This window comes from Aulostomus chinensis, chromosome 14 (genome assembly GCF_037954235.1).
Source record: "Aulostomus chinensis isolate RoL2024-O1b breed Wild chromosome 14, RoL_Achi_v1.0, whole genome shotgun sequence".
Taxonomy (NCBI): domain Eukaryota; kingdom Metazoa; phylum Chordata; class Actinopteri; order Syngnathiformes; family Aulostomidae; genus Aulostomus; species Aulostomus chinensis.
In genome coordinates this window covers 12,635,363-12,650,118 of record NC_141333.1, presented here as the reverse complement: position 1 = coordinate 12,650,118, position 14,756 = coordinate 12,635,363, and the positions used below count along the sequence as shown (strand labels likewise).

Below are 14,756 nucleotides of genomic sequence, written 5' to 3'. Positions count from 1 at the left end.
AGTGAACCTGCGCTGCCTTTCATAATTCTTTCATAACCATAAATTTGTAGTAAGAACGCTTAGCAAAGCTGGCCCTCGTGGCCCAGCTTTGTCTAGATGTGTAGCTGTGGTTAGACTGCATGTGTAGAATGTACTGATTAGGTAATACTGGGTAGTGCCCAACATTATAAGCATGACTGTTTACGGGGGGCGGACACAGATGTTCTGGGGGGCTGACTCGGCCTCATCCTGCAGGGAACCTTGTACATCTGTCATGGACGTCCAGTAGAGTGTCCAGAGAGAGGCATCTCTGAGTCTCCAGCCTTTCTTTTTTGTGTGTGTCTGATGAATTCCTTCATTACACAAAATTCCTCCAGACCCATGAACCCCTAAATTCCACTGAATGATTCTTCTCCAGAGAACCAAATCAGATAGATAGATAGATAGATAGATAGTCCATAAATCTACATCATATTCCAGGGCATGTGTAACCGGTGTGGATCTCTGCGTTGTGTGATGAATCACGTCGGGACACCAGGACTTCTCAGAGGCGATCTCCTTTTATTTGGCACTGGCATTAACGAGGCAAAAACATACATTCGTCACACATAGCATGGAGTTAGCCCCTAAACAAGTGAGACAACACAAAGATATCAGCCCCCATGTGATGGACAATATGCAAAACAGAAATACGGGTTCCCGACCACAGTGCTGCTTACCTCTCCCGTAGCATGCAGCGGCAAAAGGGGCAATTCAGATTTCAGATAACTTTATTTATCCCCGAGGGGCAATTAAGATCACAACTCAAAGCCTGATACAACTATCACAAGCCGTCACAATTATTACAGATTGAAAGTAATAATGGTACACTTCAGAAACTTAACAACAGCACATATACATTTGTTGTGTATGTACGCTAAACTTGAGCAGTCCGTTGACCCAATGGAGGCAAGTGAGAGTGAGGCGTCGCAGCAAGAGCCGCGCCAGCCAAGCCCAGGCGGGGCAGGCTGCAGCCAAAAGGCGCTGCCACCCCAAGGGAGGTGGAGAGGGCAGAGGCGGGGGAGTGCGACTGCTCTCGCCGAGTCCCAACCAGGTGAAGGCGGCAAGAGGTGAAGGCGGGAACGACACACAATGAGGGGCGGTGTGTCCCCCGGAAGAGTACGTGGGGGGGTACAGGGGCTTCGCGACATGCGTTCCGCTCTCATGTCAGGTAAACGGTTTACAATATAACTATTTACAATTTTGTGTAATTAATAAAAATAATCATTTCTGTCAGTGTGTAATTGACCCTGCTACACATGTCAGAAATAATTTGTCTGACATATTACCAAAAAATATTAACAGATATTGACCTGCAACCCAGGTCGTGCTGGCATTCTTGTGAAACTACATGCAGATTGATTCTTTTAATTTCATGTCTCTCCAAGTTTTTTGAGTGCAAAAAAAGCCTACAGACCACACAGGTGATCTCTGATTAAACTGTGATGCTCCTGATTTCTTATTGACTTGTTATATGCTTTACTTGCCTTTTAGTGTTTTTAATATTGTTGTTTAATATCCTTTTATATTTCTTTTGTTTCGCTCATACCTCTCGCCTGTCTCCAACTTATTTCTGATTAGTTATGGTATCCAACCATTCATGGTATCTCTGTGTTGAAATCTTTCCTATTGTGTATACTATACTACTGTACTGTATCGCAAGACTGTCCTCTTTGTTTACTTTACTGCATGTGAAGCACTTTGAGCTGCATTCTCTGTATGAAAGGTGCTATATAAGCAAAGATGATTATGGTGATGATTATTATTATTATGATTATTATTATTTCTTTCATGCTAGCTGTCATGACCTGACTGTTGTTTTATGACAGTCCAACGCCACTAGAGGGCACTCATGTTGTAGGGTACAGAGTTCATATTAATTCAACCAGATGTGGTTTTAGTGCTTTGATGGTTATGATGAAAGAGTGACATTATGGTTGTGAAACAGAGCTAACTTGACTAAACCAAGCGTGCAGGCCCACACTGGGCCCACAAAGGCAGGGGGCCCCAAGTGGTCAGCCCGCACTGGGCCTGTAAGACATTGCTCATTGGCAATACGCCGGCCCCTAAGTGCTGGCCCCGCAAGGGCAGCCCTAACTAAACCCACGGGAGGCCTGCACTGGCCCTGCCAGGGCCCGCAGCAGGCAGCCCTTATTTAACCCTCATTAAGCCCTCACTAGGAAGTACAGCTTCTCCGAGTTTATTTGTAAAGATCTAAGATTTCTACAAGGTTTATATGTTCTAAACATGTCACATAGGTCATCGGGAGCTAACCCCTTTAGTGATTTGTATAATAACAGTAATGCTTTGAAGTCTATTCTCTGGCTCACTGGAAGCCAGTGTAAAGTCTTCAGACCTGATTTGATGTGTTCTGTTCTTTTGGTACGAGTAAGAACCCTAGCAGCAGCATTTTGGATCAATTGTAGCTGCTTAATGCTCTTTTTAGGAAGGCCTGCTAGCAGACCATTACAATAGTCCAATCTGCTGGATATAAACGCATGGATGAGCATCTCATGGTGGGTGATAAAACATTTAATTCTATTTATGTTTTTGAGGTGATAAAAAGCAGTTTTGGTGACTGCTTTGATGTGGCTGTCAAAGGACAGATCTGAGTCTATTACAACACCAAGGTTACGGACTTGGTTTGTTGTATTCAGAGCCCGTGTCTCAAGATACTCTGCGATGGTGGTCCTTTTTTCTTTATTTCCAAAAAGAATAATCTCTGTTTTATCCTGGTTAAGTTGAAGGAAATTGTGGCTCATCCAATTTTTAATTTGCTCCAAACACTTATATAGTGACTGAGCTGAACTTAATTCCCCTGACGACACAAATACATAAAGCTGTGTGTCATCAGCATAGCTGTGGTAGTCAATATTGAACTGCTTTATAATCTGACTCAAAGGCAACATGTACAAATTGAACAGAAGGGGGCCTAATATGGACCCCTGGGGGATGCCACTCGTCATTGCCAGTTCTTCAGATTCATAGATGCCGATTGTAACAAGATACATCCTGTCTTCTAAGTAAGGTCTGAACCACTTGAGGACCGTTCCTGAGAGTCCAACCCAGTTTTCTAACCTGTGCAGCAGGATTCCATGATCAACAGTGTCAAATGCAGCACTAAGATCTAATAAAACCACCATGGGCTGGAAAAGGAATCGGAATGATTTCAGATCTTTATTTTTAGGATACCTGTCTAACATTTGAAGAACTTTGTCAGAGGTATCAGGTCCCCAAATTTTTTTTCCCAAATATTTGCAATTAAAAGTTTTATAGCATCGAAGTGTAAGACAATTACAACCACACTCCTACTATCAGTCATTGAGGAAACTGTGCTTAAAAATGTGGATGGTAAGAAACATGTATCTAGATTCTATAATTCTATGCTTCGCACAACATTTAACCAGTGTTAATTTTGTCAAACAAAACGAATACGAAAATTTTTCCTTGACTACACTTTATTCAGTGACTAATTTGTGGCGAGAACGTAAATACTCGTAAGTACTGACAATGATAATTAAAACGAAATCGCTGTTCACTATGAGCTGACGAGTAAAAACGTGACGAAAAGGATGACGGCGGCCGGCCAAACTATCGGGGTTACAACCGTCCTTAATGCCTTGATTTCTTTTCTTTTTAACCAATTAATCATCTCAAAACAAATTTGACCTCACAGTCCGACTTTTTGATTGGTGGGCCCCGATTCCAGCCTAAACACGCCCACATTGTAGGTCTGTTCAGGTGCATCCTACGGAGCTTCCTATGGCCCACAATGCACCGCGGACTTCTTCTTAGTCCCCTAAAAACTTGTGGACGCGCAAGCCAAGTTTGCTCCAACAGTCTCCCATTCTTATGCAACACGTACATTTATAGTCGTTGTTGATGACTAAAGGTGTGTTCACACCAAGCGCAACGCGTGTGAACACACCTTTACAGGTGCGTTAATGTGCTTAATAATAGAGAATGAGTGAAAGGTGCGCTCAGAGTGGAGTGCAGTACGACAGTCAGGCCAGCAGGTGGGGCTTTCGTTGGTGCTGTCTACCTATTTGCGGTATCAGTGCTCTGCCAGCAGAGGTCGTGCTTCACCACCAATTTTCTAGGGTATCTGAATGGTGCCGCCGTGTTTAGGTAGTAGGAGTAGGCTGTAGCTGTAGGTCGTAGCAGGAGGACGTAGGTTGCCACTTGAAAATTCGGACACAGCCGGAGTGTGTTGTTCTCGACAAGGATAGGGAGCGTTGTGGATTTAAGATAAGTGGAAAGAACACGACCAATTTAAAAAGACACCTGAAGGCCCGCCATTCCGCAGTTGGAGCTTTACTCTTGCGGCTTGTAAGTCAAATACAGAAAATAAACAAGAACTTGCACTTTTTCTAACAGGCTTCTGACGTTTCATTATTATTATCATTATCCTTATTAACAAGAGCAATGTGGTTCAATCTTAGTTTAAATGACTTAAAAATAGTTTAATGTATGCTTCGTATGGAGTTTTTATACAGCATCACATATCCCTTTGCAAAATCTCAGAATATAATCTCAGTATGATAAAACGTATTGCTTCAGACTAAAATGAGACTAAAACTAAAGACAAAAGACTTAAGTTTTAACTAAAACTATTGTAAACTAAAAGACTAAGATGGGACTTTAACTAAATCCAGTCTTCGATGACTGACTATAACTAAAACGAAATTAAAAATTCTTGTCAAAATTAACACTGTATTTGACAGAATCGGCTTCAACTAGATTAAATGCTTGGAGAACAGACACACAAACTGAGATTACTGAGAGGGATTGGGAGATGGTGTGTTTGAAAGCCCAAACATTTCAATAGACACAAGATTGAAATTGCTGCAGTACAAATGGCTAATGAGGATCTTCATAAGCCCTGTTAAACTTCACCATTTTTTGCCTAACATTCTAGATGTCTGTGTCAAATGCCTGACTGAAAAGGGAACTGTGATTCACTGCTTATGGGAATGCCCTAAGATTCTGTCATTCTGGGGAAGTGTAGTAAATTGCTTATCAAAGATGCCCGAGTGTAATATTGCCTCGATGCCAACAGTGCGTATACTCGGAAAATCCCAGAACACGCTATCAGAACAACACAACAATCAAAAATAGTTGATTTTGAACTTCTCTATGCGAGGAGAATGATTGGACGACATTGGAAAAATGCTGAACCACCATCATTTGGATTATGGAAGAAGGAGCGGATGACTGATGTTGGACTAGAGAGGCTGACGTCCTTTGTTAAAGTTAAACAGATGACTTTTGTAGACATTTGGGACTCATTTATGTCTTTCTTGACCAACGAAATGCATAACACGAACTGAAAATACTTGAAGCAAAACATGAAGGTATTGATCCTGCCTTTTACTTTTATTTTTTTTAATTTTTATTTGATTGCACCCTATCATTTTTGGTGCCCATAAGAGGTCAGAACAATCTAAAATTTAAATTTCCTTTGCTGTGATAAAATGAAACTTCCTGTGTCCATGGTTCATTGGAATAAGTTATTTCTCTGTGACTAAAAACTTTATGGTTAACATATGCCAGCTTAATTTGAAAAGTCTTTCACACAACACAGTTTATGTTCAACTTCAATCATGTATCATTACAGCTCATGTTACTTTATGAATCTTGCATTGAGCAGAAAAATAAAACACCACTTGACTGAATGTTACAAGATTAAGCACACTGAGCAGTGCAGCGGCAGGCGAGGTGGGCTTCAGCTTTCTCCCTCAGGTCCACGCTCTTCTCATAGATGCCGGTCAGACCCTCGGAACGATTCAGGTTGGACTCTGCAACAGTACAAAGCCATGAGGCACCGAAAGACATAGTTTAGTGAACCAGCTTTAATTTTTTTTTTTTTTGCATACTCACCAGTAGGAATGCAGTGGAAGCCAACAGTTACAGTGGTGGTTCTAATTGGTACGCAGCCAGACAGGCAGCGCAGCACAGGCTCCACAGAGTAACATTTGGACTCCTGTCCATAGAGGAACATCTGCTTCTCCAGCTTCACAGATTCAAGCTTCATGAAACACTCTGGAACAGACAGGTCAACATTAGCTTCCCTTAGCTCAACAATTGTTAATATTCATGAGAGTTTTTCTATATATGCTAACATTTTGCCATACAGGATGTAAATGGTACTCTGAAGGAACCATGTGGTTTTTACCAGTGGAGTCCCGGCAGCTCTTGGATGGCAGAACCCAGGAATGAGCATAGCTGACCGCATTCTTGGTCACGCGTTCATTGGGTGTACGGAATTCCTGTCTGATTTCCCCGTCAGCCTTTCCACAGAGTCCACAAGTCTGTCCCCTCATCCAGTCCACAACTTTAACCTGAAGGGAAGTGGTTCACTGAGTGTTTTAGGTGCTGTTGCCACTATACAAATGAATTACTTTAAATCTGGAAAAGTTGCAAGTGAAAATCAAGATTTTGTTTCATCACCTTGAGTGCATTAAGATCAAAATAGACCTCCTGAAGACCATGGCTGGGAGCGTGAAGAGCAATGCCCTCACCCTTCTGTCTGATCACAATTTTACCTAGAAGCAGAGCAAAAATGTACAATATTTGCATTTACTCTCGGCATGAAGTTTAAGTGTGAAATTTAAATCCAAATGTTAAGAGAGATAACCTGCTGGATGCTGGTATGGCAGGTTGTTGACGGGGATTTCTACTCCATTGACCTTCACCATGGCAACGTCATCCTTCGGATACATGTCAACATCACTGTTGAAAAACCAGTTCAACATTTATTGGAATTGCTCAGTGGATTTTCAAGTTTTTGGACTACTTAGGTAGTGTACTTACATGTCTGCAATCTTCACATTGATTTGGTTGAGTTCCTCTGTCTGGTCTCTCTTCAGCAGAACCATAAATTTGAGTTCAGAAGTACAATCCTGAGCCAAAACCTGGTAGCACGAGTGGGGCATTTCATTCTTGTATTTCCTCTTATTGAATGTGATCAGTGTGTCTTTGACCATGGTGCACTCAGCTAAACCAGGTAAAAACATGAATTCAGACGTTAGTCAGACTGACTAGTAAATATCTATTAATGACACATGCTCTTTTTTTCAGTGTTTTTACCAGTATGAGCCTTGGTGATCATGTAGGAGATCTTGTCAGCAAGCTTGTCCTTGTATGTTTCCAGCTCTGCAGCGGTTTCTCCAATTGGCAAAGAAACGGGGAGACCCACACCAAGTTTGTAGATGGTCCTCTGTGATATAAATTGGAAACAGTCAGAAAGTACAGACATGTTGAAATTGTAGAGCAGGCAATTCTGTGTTTATAGGAAGGAGCAATAAAACGGTACCTTTGGTGTCTTCAGTACAATGTTCAGACTTGTCTCAGAGGCAACAGCCACAGTCAGTTTGATCTGCTTTTGAAGGTTCTTGGCCTTTGCCAAGCTTAGTCCCATCTCCTCAGAAATCCTTGTAATGTACTCAGATAGCCTGGATAGAACAAAATTAAAAGGTCAAACACAGTCGGGAGGTGTGTTGAAAAATGAAACTAATTACTCTCTTACAGGTCCTTACAAGCAGGAGAAACTGTTGACGAATCTTGATTAGATTGTGACATTACCTCTTGGCATAGGACTTCATGCCCTTGGGAAGTTTGTCCCAGGTCAGCTTCACACGGAATGCAGGCTCTTGATTCACAAGACCGGTTTCAGCTGTGATTTCAGTCTCATATTGTTTGCATTCAATTCCCCAGGCAATCTTTGCCTGAAATGATCAGGTTTAGAATTTAAAAACTCAGCTCGTATTCTATCAATAATGGTGATAATCACATTTTTTTTTAACATACCATCAACTTGTGGTAGCTCAGCATCACACCATCAGCACAGATTCTCCAGTTGTCATTCTCAGCCAGGTTGGCAAAAATGACTTGCAGTCTGGCGGTTGCTTTGTCAAGGTAGGCAGCAATCTGGTATCCTTGAACCTTGTGGTCAGCTCTCACAGCACGGATGAGAATGGTCACCGAGGGAGTGATGGCATTAGCAAGGTACTTGGCCTAAAAGTATAAACCAGTTATTTACATTCAGAGATGTTAACTATACAAGCGTTACTGGCTTGGTATGCTAACTCACCTTATTGTAGATGGCTTCGAAGCTGTAGGCGCTGCTCTTGCTGTTGGCACGAGCTGCGGAGAGCGCATGCTACAAACGAAGTGAACAGTTCTTAAACAGAGTACATGATGAGGCAATGCACCATATTGTGTGCAATAATACCTGGTGGATATGGTTCTTGGTGAACTTCATCTCATACATTTCTTGCTGCAATAGAGAAAAGGGGAATTCCTGAATTCCTGCAGACACTTGCTGATGCCAGTGTTATTTATGTATAATCCGTCCAACTATTTCTCACCTTTGACAGGGCGCTGGACCTGGAGGAGCTTGAGCTGGAGGAGCGGCTGCTGGACAGGGCTGATGAAGCACTCCTGGAGGAACTGCTTGAACGAAGGCTTGAGCTACTGCTGGACTGCAGTTTCTTTAAGGTCTTGCTGACTGGGGAAAGGAGGTCAACCATCTTGCTCTTGCGCTGAGAGGAAGAGCTTGAAGAAGACTTGGCTGAGGTAGACATACTTGAATGAAGTTTAGAGCTCGAGCTGCTCGAGCGAGAGCTGAGAGAACCAGAGCTGCGAGAACGAGAGCTGCTGGAACTGGAGGAAGTACCGTTCTTCAAACCAGGAACCAAGATTTGCTTGAGTTTCATCAGAACATTCTTGTCCTCAAGGATTTCTTCCTCCTCACTCAGGTTGATGACCTTGATGATCTTCTCTGCTGCTTTATCTCCAACTTGAATCTCAATCTCAATCTTCTCAATGACAGGTCCAGCAGCTACAAAAAGAATAAACTTGTTATTTTTAAGCAGGCATGGTTCAGGTATGTCAATTGAAATTGTTTGTTTTACTTGCCTGGAGCAACCTCAACCTCTACAGCATGTTTTCCAATGATGTCATAGAGTGGGGAGTCTCTGATGAAGGCAGCATTGCGAGATTCAATCCCCGTGCATACCTTGAGTCCAAAGGTTTCCAATTCTAGACACATCTTTTTCTCAAAGGCCTTTTGAAGTTTAGCCTTTCTTACAATTTGACTCGGCAGGTCAACAGGGATGATTTCAGATGATACTGACTGTAAAAGCACAACAGAGGTCAAGGCATTAACTAAAGTAATTTTGTGATGGAGAGGCTATAAACAACATCAAGCTCACCATGCTACCGGACAGAGTGGATGCCATCCTAGAGCTCCTGACAGAATGTAGCTCCCTAGAAAGTTGTCCTACTAATTCAGCTGGAATCATAGGTGTTGTTTTGGCAGCAGCGAGGTCTTCCACATTTCTCGCAATGGCAAAAGTCTCAACGCTGTTGAAAAAAAAAAGATCTCAAGTAAGGCAAAAAAAACTGGGCAAAACATGCATGCTCTCTAGAAGAAAAGAGGTACAAAAAAAGAAAAGGTACAAAACATACATGGCAGATGCGACCTTATCAATGCCCTCAACTGGCAGGAACTGCAGCTTGAAGTTGCCCTTAATCACATCAATTCTTGCTTCCAATTTTGCTGGAACAATTGTGTGAACTCTTGCTCTTGACAGCACAGCAGCCTGGATCAAAGCGGTATTGACACCCATAACTCCATAGGTGTGCATTGAAATACTGCAAGAAACAGAAAATATAGAATCAAAAGGGGATTTCTTTGGATGGTCATGATGCAGTGTTTGCATTTGACCACAGCTGGTCAACACAAAATGAGATGCTTGTTCAAGTCAATCAGTTATTTCACCTTGGAGAAATTGCAGCCTTCAAGTTTATATCAGATTTGAGAAGCTGAGCAGCGTGGAAGTTCACAGGTAGAGGCGGTGTCACCGTGGCTTGGACTGCGAGTAGCAACACAGTTTTCATTGAAACCCTGGGAATCCGTTTTTCTAATGAGCAAAGTTAAGCTACATCCATTGATCTTACGTTCAACAGATGCAGTTGCCACAGCAGCAGTATAGAAGCTGAGCTCCATTGGTAGACCAACAGCAGTAGGGAGGATTCGGCGAACCTCCGCAACCAGCATTGGCTTCGCATAGTGCATTGAGACACCAGACAGCAAAGCATCCAAAGCCTTCCTTCCATAACTATGAATTGCTGGCCCAGTAGCAAGCTGTTAACACAAAATTCCACATTTTCAATTTGTAATATGATTATTTCATTGCACTCAAAATATGTAATATTTTACGACACAGTACCTCAATAACCTGATCAACAATGACTTTGTCAATGTTGGCAAATGCAACTTCTTGTCCAAAGAATTTCACATACACAGAGGCCAGGGGCTGGCTTGAAGGCTTGGCCCTCCATTCAGACAGCTGTGTTCAGGCAGAGAGGAGAAACATGAACGTAAGGGACTGTGATTCCACAACAATAAATTATGTTAACATGATGATGATTTCAACTTACAGCCTTCATAACTTGTTTCATCTTAGTGATCCTATCTGCAGTCTCAGGAACCTCACTGACTTTCAGAAGGGCCTCCTGGATTCCCTCTGTTCTCACTCCAAGCTGAAAGAGGAAAAGGCCGTTTGATGGTTAAGTATTTTCTTTTTTACATTTGTTTACTTAAATTATTGTCACAGTCATTTAGCCACTAGCTTAATGGCTTAGAAAAATATCTTACAATTATAGCAGGTTAGAAATGATGTTAAATGTCAACCTAGCCTCAGAATTTGTGGAATATTTGAAATGCTACTGTGTCCCTCTTGTTGGTTCGTGAGAGATGTTTTCAAGTGAAGTATGCCACTCAATATGTTTCCACAAAATTAACAATACATACCTCCAGGACATCAGCGTAAGCTCCTGCCAAGTAGGTGCGAGCTTTGGCCACAATGGCTCTCGGCAAAAGAGTTGCAGCATCATTGACATAGAATGCGCTAGCAGCAGCACCCATCATCCAGGGGTCTGTAGGGGAAAAAACGGGAAATGAGCTACATGTGTTGGTCTTACACTGAGCACAACATGTTATTATCAACCTCTTACGGTAGTAGCCATCCATATAGAGAGCTCTGCTGAAGCGATAGCTCAGTCTGTCAAATTTGGGGCTGAGGAGTTTCATAGCAACGTTGCAGGCTGTAGCGCTGAATAGAGAAATACAGTTTAAGGAATTTAATTTGAGCTGACATTATAAGTAAAACAAAAGAGCGTTGTGTTGGTGCTTACACAGATGCAAAATCTGGGGCGGTGTTTTTCGTCATGGCCTTCATGTAGGAATAGACAAAACTAGCGACCTGCAGATTGGTTTCTTTCAACAGTGCGTTAGCAAGGGTAGACACCAGACCCATGGGTAGTTTGGTCTCAAACAGCACAATCGCGGAAACCATACGAAGCTCTGGATGGAGAGCAGTGTCCATGAACAGCTGGACAGCCTTGTCCTGGATCTAACTCACGAACACACACACACACACACACACACACACACACACACACACACACACACACACACACACACAGGTATTACAATAAATACAACTGTATTTATATATTAGTGATGGAGGAAATTGGATGGGTTCTCACCATTTTGGGTTCCTTCTTTGCAATGTTCCTCAGAGCGAGAAGGGCCTCGATATGAACACGTAGTGGCAGATTAACAGCAGCGCTGCCAAAGCCAGGCAGGAGCTTCATGATTGGCTTAAGGCTGGCAGGGTGTCCAGCATTACCCAGAACTTTGAGAGCAATGATGAGTTCCTCAATTTCACCTTTGGAGACAGCCTGGACTGCAAGTTCATGGATGGGCTGTAGAAGTTGAAGAAAAGCATTAATGTCTGAAATGTGATGATGGAAGTTTCATGATAGAAAAGTAAAGCAAAAACAATACGTACCTTTACAAGTTCAGCTTGGCAACTTGGGTTTTCAACACAGTATTTAGAAACCAGAGTGCCATAACCCAGCATGACAATCTCACGTAGGACTGGGTTTCCTTGAATTTTTTCATTCATAGCCAGGCCCTGAAGGGTGATGACAATGAATACATGAGTATTTGACCCTTTTTTCTTACTGCTGGAAGAAAAGATCACTTGTCATGTGGATTTACTTCAGCAAGCTTGATGGCCTCAAGGTCAGCTGTCACCATGTGCACAGATGCCAGCAGAGCTTGAGCAGCTTCAGGAATTGTCACTTCATCAATGAGGAACTTCTCCTTGAGGAATTTTACTGCAACATGAGTACCAATAGCAGGGATGGCATGCAGGATCCAGTGCCTGAGAAAGAGAAGAAGTGATTGTTTCTATCAAATTGTATGCATTGCACTACATAAAATCATTAGTATTGTATGTACCTGTAATCAGGTCGAGCTTTGAACTGAGTCCAGAGGGCCTCAATGCTCTCATATCTGGCCACACGCAGCAACTGGATAAGCTCAATGAACTTCAGTGGTGCATCTTCATGGACCTTGGCCACATTGAAGGTCACCAGGTGGTTCAGAATCTCAATAATCTGCCAGAAAAAAATACCTCCTGAGTTGAAGTGTTTCATCACAGAATAAATCCGGCAAACATTTGATTAAGAGGGACTCTTTACCTGAGCCTCAGCATTGCTAATCCTCAGGAGTTGGATGGGCATCTGGAGAAGCTCGCTGCCAAACTTGTACTGCAGGGATCCACGGGGAAGATATTCAGCTCTTATGGGCTCCACTGGGGTTTCCTCGATACTCAGGAAGGTCAATATTTGCCTGTAAATTTACAGTGTAGAAGCATTTAATCAATCTGACGTGCTGCCTCTAGTGACCTAGTTTTTTACTGAAAACACATACTTAGCTTCCATCTGGGCAGCACCATTCAAGATGTTGAAAGGTGAGAACTGAATAAGCTCTACTCCTGTTGCCTCCAAGATCAGGGCACCAGTGGCTGCTGGTTTCATGATGTAATTGTAAGCAGCAGTTCCCTTCAGGATCTTTCCTTTCTGCAGAAACAAGGGCCACAATTGTTAGTTCCAGCATGTTCTGGCAGGATATTGGACATAAGAGGGTAACACCAGAAAACTGAACTTACAGCCTCACACTCGACACATTTCTCTGTGTAGGCCAAGCCGATGTCAATTCTCTCTAGACAGTGGTTCAGGTCTTTGGTCTTGGTCAGATGGATTTGATCTGCCTTTGTGTCCTCCCTGAGTGTGTACTGGGTCTTGCACATACCCTGTGCTCCAGGCTAAGAACAGAAAATACACTTAGTAGGCTTTAGAAAGCTGAAGTATATTGATACTACATTGATAATATACCTCCTGGAGCTCATAGACATTCTGTGTTGTCTTGATGGTCATCTGGAAGATGTTGAGGATTCCCCTGTACACGTTCAGTACAGTTGCAGAGACGCCAGCTGGAGCAAACACCTCACCTACAATACCTTTAGCATACTCAAACTTGATTGGTGTCAAGAGCTGAGCAGCCAGGGCTGAGGTCAACTTGGTGGCTGGGATGAAATGATCTTTGGGCCAGATGCCACTGTACTCAAAGATTTCAGGTTCTACAAGCTATAAGGAAACATCAAATTCATATATATCAAACTGTCTTTTATCTTGTATTACACAAAGAAATTGTATTTTTGTACTAAATATAAAAAAAAATGTGAATAGTAAAGAATGGCCTTAACCTTCAGTATGTAGGTGCTGGCAGCTGCTGCACTGATCATAACTTTGCTGCTGATTTTCACTCCTGCCCGAGCCAGACCTTCCTCGGGTAGGCCACCCATTAGAACTGCTTCATACTTGTAGGTGTAAGTTTTTCCACTTACAAAGTCTGGTGCTGCGGTAATATAAAACACCTTGTGATGCATTTGCATTTGGATATAAAACACGAAAAAGATGCTAAGGTGTGAACAACCAGTTTTATCAGATGTCTTTTTCACCATTACACATTTTCCTGATTTAATGACATTTTTAAAAACTTACCAAGTGTGACTTGGTGACCCGCTAAAAAAATAAATAAATAAAAAAAATTCATTGTTAATTAAAAGTTCATAATGCAAAATCAAGAAGAAAAAGAAACAAGTTATACTCACCCACAAGGGCTACAGTGAGGGCGAGCACAAGCACTCTCATGGCTGTTGGCTGACTTAACCAACTCCAGAGTCCTTTTAAAGCCTGATTCAAGCTGAACCAGTGCCCACCAACATGTATCATTAACCAGGCATCTTGGCCATGATGTCACCCTGCCCCCGGTCATATTCTGACAAACAAGTAATGGAAGATGTCACGACTGTTGCAAATTATTTTCATCTTACTTCTGGCTTTCATGGAAAAATAACAAACAGCACAGATACAAAGATGAAGTGAAATTCTGAATGAATTTAAAAATGTTTTTAAATCCATATTATATTAATTGCAAGTCTAAATATTATTAACATTCAATGTAAATTTCATAGATTACATTTAAAAGCAATATTTAAGGTTTCATTATTTTAGTTGCCAGGGATTTAACCTTTCAAATAATTATGAAATGAATGAATTGGGAAAGCAAATACTATAGAAATGCACCATCAAAGAATAGTTTGTGCAAACTAATGACCAACGCATGTTCCAGTCTTTCAATAAAATGTCACCTTGTCCTGACCTGAAGTTTTGTCACAGCCTTGCCCACTTGTTCTGGAATATTTACTCTCAAATGGCTTTGATCTGACACAAGTTTAAATTACACTGCCTTCAGAATTACAGCATGAAAAATTAGAATGTTAAAGATTCCTCTATTTATACAATTTGTATGGTAC

General features: G+C 42.0%; 1 protein-coding gene across 1 annotated transcript; it reads right to left on the bottom strand.

The window, feature by feature from the left end:
- Positions 1-5,373: 5,373 nt before the first annotated feature.
- On the bottom strand, positions 5,374-14,180 carry LOC147249766 (vitellogenin-2-like). The gene is made up of 34 exons (XM_086225534.1): positions 14,052-14,180; positions 13,942-13,962; positions 13,644-13,795; positions 13,273-13,524; positions 13,047-13,202; positions 12,809-12,957; positions 12,577-12,727; positions 12,335-12,492; positions 12,092-12,257; positions 11,880-12,005; positions 11,575-11,793; positions 11,221-11,438; positions 11,041-11,138; positions 10,838-10,962; positions 10,465-10,566; positions 10,254-10,373; positions 9,982-10,168; positions 9,803-9,896; positions 9,490-9,675; positions 9,234-9,384; positions 8,938-9,154; positions 8,388-8,860; positions 8,252-8,296; positions 8,111-8,179; positions 7,828-8,034; positions 7,603-7,745; positions 7,334-7,472; positions 7,108-7,237; positions 6,832-7,015; positions 6,656-6,750; positions 6,469-6,563; positions 6,194-6,359; positions 5,899-6,060; positions 5,374-5,816 (listed from the first exon to the last, which is right to left on the bottom strand). The coding sequence occupies exons 1-34, from the start codon at positions 14,170-14,172 to the stop codon at positions 5,704-5,706; spliced, it is 5,190 nt and encodes a 1,729-aa protein (XP_086081660.1). The 5' UTR covers positions 14,173-14,180; the 3' UTR covers positions 5,374-5,703.
- Between the last annotated feature and the right edge of the window lie 576 nt (positions 14,181-14,756).